At 41.1% G+C, this 13,884-nt stretch overlaps 1 protein-coding gene across 4 annotated transcripts in view; it reads right to left on the bottom strand.

Annotated features, from left to right (window-relative positions):
- Nucleotides 1-13,884, bottom strand: part of fam193a (family with sequence similarity 193 member A) — a 154,300-nt gene that overhangs the window by 92,554 nt on the left and 47,862 nt on the right. Inside the window, exon 1 of one of the 4 annotated variants that reach the window (XM_078431911.1) lies at nucleotides 2,592-2,602. The exons of the other annotated variants lie outside the window; for them this stretch is intronic. Within the exon in view, the coding sequence (XP_078288037.1) occupies nucleotides 2,592-2,594 (3 nt within the window). The 5' untranslated portion in view covers nucleotides 2,595-2,602. Of the gene's footprint in view, nucleotides 1-2,591; nucleotides 2,603-13,884 lie in introns of those variants that run through there. 4 annotated transcript variants of the gene reach the window in all.

Below are 13,884 nucleotides of genomic sequence, written 5' to 3'. Positions count from 1 at the left end.
CAAACTCATCCTAACTGATTTAGGTACACTTTGGTTAAACCTTTGTTTGCATGGTGAAAGGAAGGACAAGCGAGGAAAACAACCACAAGAGGTCTCCCTCAGCTGTAAGCACTCGCCTTGAATAACCCCAGCCATATGCATCGATCCCTGAAACAAAGGAATTGAAGCCAAATATTTTCTGAAATAAACCAGGGGAAAAAATAAAGCAGTAAATAATAGGTAAGAAGGCTTTGTTCATGCAGAAAGCTACAATAATATGCTTTTTTTAGATCTAGTGTTTTTGATGGACACTTGTGAATAATTTCAAAGCATTCAACATGATTACTGATGACTAATACACACGGAAATCTAGCTCAACTTCCTTCACTGCCAACATATTGGCTGGTACATAATGCACTTCTTACATTTGGGGGAAAAATCCCACAATGGCAGAGGAACAGTGTTCAGCAATTAATCACAAACTAACCCTTGTGAATGGAACTGCATTGTAATCACATTAAATACATTGTGTGTTTAGTCAGCAAGGCAGCTCCATTTCCATGGGAGGTTATATGGTTGGATAGAGGTGAAAATTTATGACCACTTTAGATGCATTCTTGCAGTCTTCTCTGGAATCAAGTAAATTCATTTGAGTCTGAAGAAGGGTCTCGACCCGAAACATCACCCTGTTATCTCCAAACTCGCCATAACCCTTCATGACTAGAAATGTACATCCATCCATCTTATATCCACTCGGTGACTTTTTACTCGAGGTTGCCATTCAGCCGATCAAGTACATGCTGGCTCCCAGCAAAGCAATCCCATCAGTCACATTCCTCCCTCCTCATTTTCCTTCCAGCCCATTGTGCTCTCTCCCATATGCCTAGGAATTTCGCCTTTGAATCTTTCTGGCACATAACTACACTAAGTAACTTACAGTTACCAATTAACCCATTAGCATGTCTTTGGTCTCGTAGCTATTTGTGGAGAATTCCACAGGTTTGCTTCCTTAAGGTGGAAATATCTTCTCACTTCAGTCCTCAATCCATATTCAGAGACGGAGCCTTGTTTCTCAGCAATTTTCCAGTCAGGACAAAATCCTTCCTGCACCCAGTCACACTGGCCTAGTCAAAATTCTTTAGATTTCATACGATTTCACATTCTTCTGAACTCTGGAGAATTAAAGATAGACACAAAATGTCGGAGTAACTCAGTGGGTCAGGCAGCATCTCGGGAGAGAAGGAATGGGTGATGTTTTGGGTTGAGACCCTACTTCAGACAGAATTTATGAGAAAGTAACTAAACACAAAATGCAAAAGAAACAAATAGCATCCATTTATAGAATGGGTATGTGTTGCAAAAAAATCATAATATACATGGTTTGCTCAGAACACAACCAGGAGTGCACTTTTCTGATTGAAGAAACTATGTTTATATAAACACACACACCATCTGTTCCCCCACCATTTCAGCCTCTCTTGCACACGGTCACTGAAAACAATTCTTAAGAGAAAAAAGCAGAATGACAAGGAGGAAGAGTGAAGAAAGCAAGCAAGCTGGTTAAGAATGCTCAATGTCCCCAGACTGCTCTACAAGCTTCAGGGGAAGCTGCAACTTCAAACTAGTTACTGATTCAAGGCCATTAATTCTATTATTTTCAATGGAGGCCTTCCACTCTAGTCCAACCGGTTCAATTTGTATGGTCACAAAAACAAACAAAATGACAAACAAGATATTCTTCCAAATAGACAGCAAATGTATCCAAGTGACTTTCATTGTCACTCCTTGCTGAGTTCGTCCATCTCAATCTTACCTACAGTGAAGAATGCTTAAATTATTCGAGATATGTTTTAGCTTGGTGATACAAGTTTGTCTAACATGCCTTCATCAGCTCAATAATTTGCAAAACCCGCAGTCACAGTTCCACCAGTGAACAGCGCCTTCTCAACAGGATATTGGAGGTCAAAGGACATGTGGAACCACAGGCAAGGAGAGAACAAATTCAACATCAATGCAAGTGGGAAAATGTGAATCAATTGTTGAAAACCACCCAAATTCTTACATTTTCCCATTAAACACCGGGGGAAGGAATGTATACTTTGCACAAAACTACTTCTGACAATTTTTCCTTCAAATGATATGAAGACAATTCAATACATATCTTGAGGGAATGAGCAATTCAATGTAGACTATCTAGGACTATTTGGATTACTCCGAAATATCTAGCTTAGGCACAATAGGGCAAATGGTATTTTTATGCACTTTACAATTTTACAGAATATTTTACGCCATAACAGTCTGCTTTCCACTTTTATCATATAGCATTCTAATTAAATGTGCTTGTAAACGAAAAACACTAATGCATTCACTGCATCAAATCAAGGGGTCCATCAGTGGAAAAATAAAAGAGAAATCAGACCAAGGTTGATGCAATATTACTAAATAATGAGCAAACTCCAACGGATTTCCTTTCAAGTATGCAGTCATGCAGTCAGTTCTGTCAGAAATTCAAGAGTGGTTGTGCATGAACAGCCCCAAGAAACAGGCCGAGGACTGGCCTTCAAAGTTACTTTGATACATTATATGATTATATGATTTATTTGCATTCTCACCATAGGGTACAAACTGGTGTCTCTCCTTCCCCACCCGGCATTCATTGACACTGATATGCTCCAAGTTTCCTCAAAGTAGAATTATTAAAGCAGCGAAATAAAGCTGCTTGATGATCTGTCACTTTATTCACCTCCCTGATCATTACTCGAGATGATTTTAGTGTACTCCTTTTTACAGATCTCAGGATGCTGACCTCTGCACATTTTTGTTCACCCATTTTATATTTGTTGGGGTCTAGCCTGCATAGACCTGCTGGTCTCCGATATGAAATACAAAGAATGAATTTGCATTTGCATTAAAGGACTGCAGACACACGGGGCTGGCTACATGCTGCTAGCTTGCTACAACAGGAGGCGATTAGTCAGAGGACCAATTCACAGACCCACATTTTCATTTACGGTGACTCCATACCAGTCAGATCATTTCTAATTAAGTGCAGCTGACGATGGGGGATGGGCCCCTTGCAAAGAGGCCATTATTCTCTTGCAAAAAAAATGTTTTTGCAGGCTTAAAGCCTGAAACGAACGCCAGACATAGGATGAGCACTAAAAACACATCAGGGTTTGGTCACCTTCATCGCCTAGCCTTCCTATAGATTGCATGTCCTGCAAGCTTTCAGGAGCATTAATTAGTGAGGGCGAGTTCCATCCACACATCCATGAACAATCAGCACTACTTTCACTAATTCAGCTATCAGATAATGTATTCCTTCTTCCCCATTATCAGGCTTTAATTTCATAATATTGTAATTGTCGTAATCTTTCAAATCGCTTTTAGCTTCATTCTATGCTTTTTCTTTTCAGGAGAAGCAGGTGGCGCAAATGTAAAATCTAGCAAAATTAAAGAATAAATAAAATGAAGCTTCAATATTTTGCCACATTTTGAGGATTGCTTTTGATGAAAAGTTCACTTTCATTAAAATTACAACTGTACCATTGACTAATTCATTCTGGTCTCTCAAATCAGAAGCACAATGGAATAAATGAATAAAATGTGAGATAAAATAAAAATGCCCAGGCAAGGAAGACCCAACACATTCAGTGGAAAACCTATAGATTTTACAGTGACCCAGTTTAGACTGCGTCAAATTTCTCACTCTGCACTTAAAAGTAGATTCTATTCAATGTAGTATGGTTGCATTGTCAACACTGTAAAATTACAAATCTGTGCAGTCAATTAAGGAAAAATCTTTACAACCAGTTAAAGAGGACAGGGAAGTGATGAAGTGGGGGGGGGGGGGGGTGGGAAGCAAAGGAGGGAGGAAGGGAAATATATTTCTCAGCACCATTCAGAACTATGCAATACTTAATAGATTGTAAGCTTCACAGGAAAAATGGGGTAAATATTAAGGACATAGCAATTAGTGTCTGAACAACTAAGTGTGGCTTATTGAACTGACAGCACTTTGCACCTGGCAGCTTCAATAGGCCACGCAACAGAATAGTCAGTTTTGATGATGCAATTTCGATACTGGGATTTTCAAATCTGCATACAGTTTCTACAATCAGCCCACTTTCTCAGAATCCAACATGAAATCAGACAGAGGGCCTGTTTATTCTAACAAAAACTTCAAAATACCTCAGCAAGCAGATGCAAAACTGAAAAACATTTAAAAAGCCAACCAGTGACACAGTAAATGTGCTACAAGAAAGAATGAGAACACCTCTTATATTCACAAAGCCTGTGCTCTGGTATCATTGGCTTAAATCCAAAATAATGGTCACCTGCCGACTTTAAGTGTTATGTTGTAAACATTTAAGTTACAAAACAAAATCCTTGTCGAGTTATTGTACAGTTGTTATTAAATATCTATAGGTCTGGTCTGCCATGAAATATGTTGTATGCAATTCTCTAAAATGATATTTTCCCTTCTTAGAGCATGTGTCTTTTGATTACTACAGATTAACACTTGTATTTACGAAGATGGTTGTGCTTTTGTTTTGATGCAATTCAATATGTTTTGTAATTTAAGAGCTGGATACAGTGCTGAAAATCCAAAATATAGTTAAGACATACTAGCGACAAAAACTGAGTTTAATGACCTTTCTACTGAAATGTCACCCAGGACAATAAACTAAACTAACTAAAGTTGTTTTTCTCTCCCTACAAATGTTGCCTCCCCCTACCTCGGTTTATTCGTTTGCAAAGAATTCCCACAAGTACTTTTTTATATTTGCAAAGAATTCCTTTGAATGTTCATTATTTCTTTCGCAGGAGGAATAAAATGGGCTTTTAAGACAATAAGTAGTTCAACTGCCATTGCATTTCAACACAAATCACTTGATTTGCCTTTTTCACACAACAAAATCACAAGGCAGGTCTGTGCTATCAGCATATGGGCTAATTTATTTACACAAGGTGCTGGACTCAAGTCTACATGAACTTCTGACAATGTCAGAAGCAAAGTAGTGCACTGGTTTGAAGTAGTACCTTTCACATACAACAATTGCAAATGCAAAACAACTTTTGTGAATGAATATATTTACATCATTACGATCTGGCATTGGACTGTGGTGTTAAATTCAATGTTCCCCCTAAAGTATTGAACAAGCAGGAGACAATTCTTGATTCGTACAGGTGTCAGAAGTTATGGGGAGAATGGAGTTAGGAGAGAGAGATAGATCAGCTATGATTGAATGGCGGCGTAGACTTGATGAGCCGAATGGCCTAATTCTATTCCTGTCACTTATGACCTGATGACAAGAGGCTGCAGATGCTGAACTCTTGAGTAGAGCACAAAGCACTGGAGGAACTCAGCAAAGCAGCCGTCATCTGCAACATCACCTGTCCATTTTCCATCGTGGATTGAATAAGCTAATATTTTACTCAGAATGTATTTTTATTGAACATTCAGCAGATTTGACCAGGGTCAAATTCAACTCAAACTCATTTTCAATAGAGACGACCCAGTCATATGAAACAGGTGACTGACTTTGTGTAGAAATATAGACATTACTAGATTCAAATGATGTTACAACCATAGCAACTATGGTTCAGGAATCTATGATTCTCTTTAAACAAGGACCCCACTTGGATCTGCCCAGAATGTTGATTCATTGATGCATTTAGTCGTCCGATCTGAACACAGAGGTCCAGACCATGCTTTTTTTTTAAAGAACATCTGCTCATGCAGTGTCAGAAATCTAGCGTTCCTACAATGATGTAATGGCAATTTCAACACTGCACAATGGATGTGGTGTGGTGTGAATCACCGAGGCAAGGCACAAGGACAACCTTTGAAGGATAGTGATAGGCAAGCTGAGGTAAGTTGTACAGCTACTCAACACTGAGATGTGGGACCCAGGGCTGCACTGTGGTTGTCATTATGCTCCACGATAATACTCAACACCACTAGGCTGAAATCTCAACCCCTTGCTATACTCCTTATACACTCACAATTGTGCAGGCCAATCTCTGCACAATTACAGGTTTGCAGATTCCCATTTATAGGTTTGCAGATTACCTTGCTGGAGTGGGCCATATTTCAAACAATGACAGAGTCCAGGAAGGAGATAGAGCTCAGTAGCATGGTCAAGCCAACAACCGCTCCCTCAATGTCTGCAACACAAAGCAGCTGGTCATCCACTTCAGGGAGCGGGTGGAAACACGCTCCAGTCTACATCAATGGTGCTGAAGTGGAGATGGATGAGAGCTTCAAGTCCGGAGATGTAAACATCATCAATTTGTTATAGTCCAATCATATTGACACTGCAACCAAGCAAGCACACAGATGCCTCTCCTGCCTCAGAAGGGGAAGGAAATTTGGCACGTCTCCAATGGGAAAGCGTCCAATGCAATCAAGGACCACTCACACTCTTTCTCCCCTCTCGCGTCAGGCAAAAATAACAAAAGCTTGAAACCACATTTCACAGATGCAAGAACAGCTTCATCCCACTTTTATTAAACTCTTATAGATGCAGAAAAAAATTACAACTTTTAAAAGATATTTGGGCAGAGAAATGGATAGAAAGAGTTCAGTGGGAGATTCGCCAAATGTCCTGGCCATGACCAGGACAAGGTTTGCTGAGGGGTCTGTTTCCATGTTGTTCCGCTCTATGACTATGCCTCTTGATTTAACCTCATAACCTATCACCCGATCTTCTGATCAACCTCCTTGCAGCCATTGCACTTTTTTTATTCTACACTTTTGTTCTATCCGTAACACTATATTTTGTACCGCTTTCCCATTTTGCACACCCTGATAGACACATATAGAGCATGATTTGCTTGGACAGCATGCAAAACAAAGTTTTTGTTGCATTTCAGTATGTGACAAAAATAAAGCAATGCCAAGGTGGGTGCATGCATTGTTCAGGACTAGCAGTGGCCAACTGCCTGGGACCTTCTTTCTCATCACCGCATGTTGGATGAGGTGGAAGTCAACGTCTCCTCTTCTCCATGCTTGGCTGCACATTCTCCCCATACCTGAATGCTCTGTTGTGCTCTTGAACTTGTTGCTTGCTCGTTTTTATTGTTGTGGGCACACTGGCCCAATTCTGAGCTTGCACCCAACTTCCCAGCAGGTACCCACCACAGCAGCACTGCCAGTAATGCTACTCTCACTCACTTTCTATAACATATGTACAGATCCCATTTAGGACCAACCTCATTCGCACCAAATACCCAACCTGAAAGCTAAGCAAGGAGATGCACATGTCTGAAGAAGGGTCTCGACACCCATTCGTTGTCTCCAGAGATGCTGCCTGTCCCACTGAGTTACTTCAGCATTTTATGTCTACCTTTGATTTAAACCAGCATCTGCAGTTCTTTCCTGCACATAGTTGCTCTTTTCACAGAGTGGTGAAAAGGTTGGTGTTGTTTTTTTTAAATGTTTGTGTTTTTAGAAATTAAACCCAGAAGGCCTACAATAAATTGGAAGATGAACAATTCTGGGAAGAATGCATTATTTTCATAAATACAACCCTTAACTCTCTTAATGAGATAGCATTAATTCATCTTCAGAAATACATTTGATTATATTACAAATTGGTATACTTATTTGTTATTGATGTACAAAACAAATGTTGCAAAAGGAATCAGTGTGTACTTGATACATTTTGCTTGCCTGCATGTTGGGAGGACTTCCTGGCTGACCTATTTCTGCATTACCATGCTAAACCAAGACTGTCAAACACGTTTGCATCTTAAATATAGCTGAAGCTTTTGGAGTCAGTATTTCTCAGAATGATGGTCTTCTTTTTCTTCTAACATTTTAATAAAGCTGGTAACTAATGGGAAAATTAGTATTTGAAAGCCTGCTTTCATGGAGTGGAAAAGAGATAATTCTACTAAATGCAGACTTATATTTCCAGCCTCTAAGAAACCTGGGATGATTCTAATTTAGCAGTTAGTTAAATAATTATATCGCTTGGAAACAGGCCAATCTGCTCAACTCACACTCGCCAACCAATGCGTCCCCTTCCACGTTAATCCCATCTCCCAGACCGTGGTCCACAACCCTCTTGCTCGAGTAATTGAAGTGTTCATTAAGTCACTTCTTAAATGCTCTCAACAATCCAGCTTCTGTACATTTCAGATACTCACCACTCTGGGTGATGGTCATCCCCCTCATATACCCTCTGAATCCATCCTCCCCCCCCCCCCCCCCCCCCCCACAAGATGGAGCCTTTTCAACAACTCCTCAAAAAATAACTACAAACCCTCTCAGCGCCATCACAGACTGTCTCTACTTTGGTGACTAGAACCGCATACAACACTCTGAGGTCTGACCAAAGTTGTATAAAGCGTAAACTCCCTACCTCTCTATTCAACGCTGAGCAATGCCAACTAATGAAGGTCGGTATCCAATATGTCTTGTTAACACATTAATTATCTGTGTTGTTACCTTCAAGGATTTATGGACGTGTTCCATGATCCTCTTTCAACCATGAGATCCTACCATTTATATGGTCCAGTTTTATACTGCCATCATAGAGTGTGTCCTCACCTTCTCCATCATGGTCTGGTTTGGCTCAGCCACCAAGCATGTCATCCGGAGGCTGCAGCGCATCATTCGATCAGCCGAGAAGGTTGTTGGCTGCAACCTTCACCCCCCCCCCCATCAATGAACTGTACACTGCAAGGGCCAGGAAGAGAGCGGGTAAGATCATCTCTGACCCCTCTCACCCTGGCCATGAACTCTTTGAAACACTTCCTTCTGGAAGGCAACTCCGGACTGTCAAAGCCGCCACAGCCAGACATAAAAACAGCTTTTTTCCACGAGCAGTAGCTAGCGCAGCGGTAGAGTTGCTGCTTTACAGCGAATGCAGCGCCGGAGACTCAGGTTCGATCCTGACTACGGGTGCTGCACTGTAAGGAGTTTGTACGTTCTCCCTGTGACCTGCGTGGGTTTTCTCCGAGATCTTCGGTTTCCTCCCACACTCCAAAGACGTACAGGTATGTAGGTTAATTGGCTGGGTAAATGTAAAAATTGTCCCTAGTGGGTGTAGGATAGTGTTAATGTACGGGGATCGCTGGGCGGCACGGACTTGGTGGGCCGAAAAGGCCTGTTTCCGGCTGTATATATATATGATATGATATAAGATACTCAACAGCCAAAAGTCTGTAGCCTCCTTGTGCTCTGGTAATTTAATTCATTCTTCACATGTTTAAATTATGTTTTATTTTTAATTATCTACTGTATATCGTGTTGTTACATGCGAGCAAAGCACTAAGACAAACTCCTTGCATGAATACATATTTGGCTAATAAAATTTGTTCAATCCAATTCAATTTATGGTATATGCTCTAACCTTTCTCAAAATGTACCACTTTACATTTGCCTGCATTCAACTCCATCTGACATTTCTCATCCTATTTCACCAATGGATCAATATCTGTCTGCAGTCTATGATAACAACTCTACCAATCTTCGTGTTATCCACAAAGTTACCATTTCTGCTTCCCACTTTTAAAAAAATTACACAAAATACAAACACCAAGTGTGCCAGCACTGATCCTTGCGGGACACCGCTAGTTACAAGATTCCAACTGCAGAAACAACCCTCTACCATCTCCCCATATCTCGTATTGCAAAGTCACTTTTGGATTTAGTTTGTCAACTTGCCCTGGATCCCATGGGCCCTAACCTTTGGAATCAGTCTGTCATGTGGGACTTGCCAAAGGTCTAATTAAAATCAATGTAAATGAAGTCTACTGTCCTGCCCTCATCAATGCACTGTTACTTCCTCAAGGAATTCAATCAAATTGGTCAGACAGGATCATGTTGGCTCTCTCTGATTAATCCCCATCTTTTCTTTTCCCTCAGGAATGTTTCCAGTATCTTTCCCTACCACTAATGTTAGTCTATAGTTACCAGATTTCCCATGCTTCCTTTAAACAGTGCTAAGGTTAATGGAGTGAGAGATAATACAAAGTTACACTTTTTGATATGCAAAATACATTCCCTTGCATTAACTATGTAAAGTCATCAATGGGTTTATGGCTTGTAATTAATTTATGAAAGTAGCATTTATATTCTTGGCATTGCCAAGCATCTAACAACATTTTACTATTGGCCTTCTGGGTTAAAACTTAAAATACTACGGTTTGAAAAGCCCAACATCAATGGTATCCCTGTCTATCAATGCAACTGCGTGCATCAGTTTTTTAATCAATATTAATACTGTTTCAAATAGATTATGTTGCTATAATTAACAATCTGCATATTACTTTTGCATTTCAGGGGATCTGTCTGCACAAGTATGGTTATGCACCTAGTTAAAACAAAATATTCCACCTTTTAAACTGCAACCCACATTCAGGTAATCACATGGCCTTTGGCTTTGTCCACAACTTTCTGGGTCTATTTTATCGCTCAGGAACAGTCCACTCCAGGAGCAGGTGTCTCTCAATCAACATAACCAAATTAACATGGCTTTTTTTTCCCTTTCACCTTCATGTGTTATGTATTTTCCCCCTAATAATAAATAATTAAAATTGAACAAATTTTATCTCCATCTCAACAGGATTTAAATACTTCCATTTAGAACAATAGACGCAAAGGACTGTGGATGCTGGAACAAAATATGCAGGAACTCAGCGGAGTAGGCAGCATCCGTGGAGAGAATGGACATAGGCATTTCGGGTCAAGACCTTTCTTCAGACTCTGAAGAGGCTCAACCCAAAACATTGTCTGTCCATTACACAGATGCTGCCTGACCTACGGAGTTCCTCCAGCACTTTGTGTTTTGCCGATTGAGAACAATTCTACTTGCCTTCCTGCCTCTTGAAAAAAAAAAGTTAAATGTGTACAAATTTGCAAAAGGCTTTATACTTAAAGCAAGAAACAAAGTGCTTGGAAAACTCACGGGGTTCACACAGCTTTTATAAGGAGGCAACGGAATATTTTTTCCTAAAGTAAATTTTATTCAACAAATATATATACAGAAGAAAACAAAGCAAAATTCTGAATATCAGTTTGTACATTCAGCAGTTCATCGTTTGTGATATTATACATGGTGTCAGCACATCTGTTTTGTAAACAGCATATTGCCACTCATGTAGCCCCTTGGGGTGATAGCCGTCCCCCCTACCCCTATTGTTTGAGGGGTTTCCCCACCAAACTCAGACCTTCGATGTCCAGTGACTGAAGGGCTGTTGTCTCTCCCTGGTGACTGCGATCCTTCCCTTCATAGCCTTTGCAGTAATTTTACCGATCTCCAGTGCATCCCTCAGCACGTGCTCCTAATCAGTCGGGAACATTCCTTAACGGACATTTGCTGTACTGAGTGACCAGGTTTCGGGCAGACCAGAGCATCTTTCACCTAGTGGATGATCTTCCAGCAGCAATTAATGCCAGTATCTGCCTGTGTCCCGAGGAACAGCTCATAATTTGGCATTTCTGGTCGAGACCCTGCATCAGGATGAAGTGGAGAAGGGGAAATAGCTTGAATAAAAGATGCACATACATGTTCCATGGGGGGGGGGGGGGGGGGGGGGGGAAGAAAAGAAGTGGTGGATATGCAACAGCTAGGGGGTGATTATGGAGACAAAAAACTGTCATTTGTGAAATCTGATAAGCAAGGAGATGTAGAACTAGATGAGGGATATTTGCTGGGCAGATGGGAACAGTGGGGGAAGGGTATAGTGGGTCCCGTGGGAAGGGTGTGTGCATAATAGACAGATGGAGGCAGGTGGGGGAGGGTAAGAAACTGAGTTACATGGGGAAGGAGGGGTTAGAAAAGGGATGTGCCAAGAGAACCTGGGTGGATCAGAAGGAGAGAGGATGGAACAGAGTTATCTGAAATTGGAAAATTCAATGTGCATGCCATTAGGTTATAGACCAGCAGGCAGAATATGAGTTGTTCCTCATATTCTCAGTTTATGTTGGGCCAAACCCTGGCAGTGAAAGTGGCCAAGGGCAGATAGGTCAGTAAAGGTATGTAGGTTAATTGGCTGGGTAAATGTAAAAATGTAAAAATTGTCCCTAGTGGGTGTAGGATAGTGTTCATGTACGGGGATCGCTGGGCGGCACGGACTTGGTGGGCCGAAAAGGCCTGTTTCCGGCTGTATATATATGATATGATATGATATGATAAAGCAATGGGGAGGGCAGTTCAATTGCCTTGCTACCAGGAGCTCAAAATCCCAGGATCTGTTGTTTCTTGTGTCTCCATATATTCCTAGAATACGGTTTACCTTCAACAAATATCTAAATAAATATAATTGCTATTCTATTTATAGGAGACAGCGCCCAAACTAAACTGAATGGTCCACTGACAGTTCAGTAGTAACATGCTACTTAGGATTGCAGTTTGGAACATGTATGTGCAGCTTTGAGCCAAAGATGACATTTAAATTAAATCTCTAAATGCAGGAGAAGGGGCACTTGTGTATGACTCAACAGGCAGAGCGAAGACAAAAGAATGTGGCAGCTTGGGAAAGTGACAAATGCAACCACTGCTTACTCTAGCTAAAAGAATGAAGCTAGAAATGGAAACAAAGAGGAATCACCAACTGAAAGGCTTTTGGTACAGGTCACAAAGGCAGCATTCGGCATGTCTTAGAAAACTTGAACTCGGCAGGATTGTTCACTCTTCCATCTTGTTTGTGTGCTGAATAGAACCCTTTGCTGAATCCATCAGTAAGGACGAGAGCATATGATGGGTGAAATTGCCGGGCGGTGGAAGGACTTGGATCTAAGCCTCCCTGCACATGGACAACGTCACCATATTCTGCTAGGATCCAGTTTAAGTTGGCCATGCTCCTTGACAAGTGGCCCAACTGGTCCACTGACCCCTTCACCAACAGGTCTGGGGCGAGATGAAAGAGGGAAGGTGGAAGATTTAACATGAAACTGCTTTTGCAGAGGGCGATGCGTAAATGGGAGGAGCTACTAGGAAGTGTTGAAGCAGATACAATAACAACATTTAAAAGACATTTGGACAGGTACATAGATAGGAACGGCTTGGAGGGAAATGGGGCAAATGGGACTAGCTGAGGTGGATATGTTGGTTGGCATGGACGAGTTGGGCTAAAGGGCCAGTTTCCATGCTGTATGACTATATGAGGGTGCTGATGTCTGGTTCAGAGGGGCCATGGCATGCAACAAAAATTGGATGGAGAGAATGAGCAGAACCACTGCCTCACAACACCAGAGACCCTGTTCAATCCTCACTTCTGGTGCTGTGTACTGAAAACGCACACTTTCAGATTCAGGGACAGTTTCTTCCCTGCTGTTCTCAGGCAACTGAACCATCCTATCAACAACGAGAGAGCAGTCGTAAACTACTATCTACCTCACTGAAGACTTTCAGACTATCTTTGATCAGACTTTACTGGTTTTATTTTGCATTAAATGTTATTCATGTTATTCCTTTTACAATGTATCTGTACACTGTGGACGGCTTGATTGCAATCGTGTATTGTCTTTCAATTGACTGGTTAGCACGCAACAAAACTTTTCACTGTACCCTGGTACACGTGATAATAAACTTAACTCAAACCTATGATCACATGGATTTCCTCCAGGTGCATCACAACCCAAAGACATGCGGGTTTGTAGGTTAACTGGCCATGGTACATTGTCTTCAGGATGGAGGTGAATTATTAAAAACAATTATGTGATTTCAATTAAATATGGGATTAACGTTGGGTTAGTGTAAATGGGTGGTTGATGGTGGAGAGAACGTTATGGGTGAAAGGATCTGTTTTCATGCTGCATCGCTGCATGACTATAACTCGAGCAATGGATACACTTAATAACACACATTTGCTTCAGATCAGAATCCAAAGCCGTTAACATTTTTGGCATTGTGGACAATAAAGTCTTTTGAACTGCATTTTATTCCC

This window comes from Rhinoraja longicauda, chromosome 3 (genome assembly GCF_053455715.1).
Source record: "Rhinoraja longicauda isolate Sanriku21f chromosome 3, sRhiLon1.1, whole genome shotgun sequence".
Lineage (NCBI taxonomy): Eukaryota > Metazoa > Chordata > Chondrichthyes > Rajiformes > Arhynchobatidae > Rhinoraja > Rhinoraja longicauda.
Note: the sequence above shows the minus strand (reverse complement) of the source record. Positions and strands in the feature narration are given on the sequence as shown.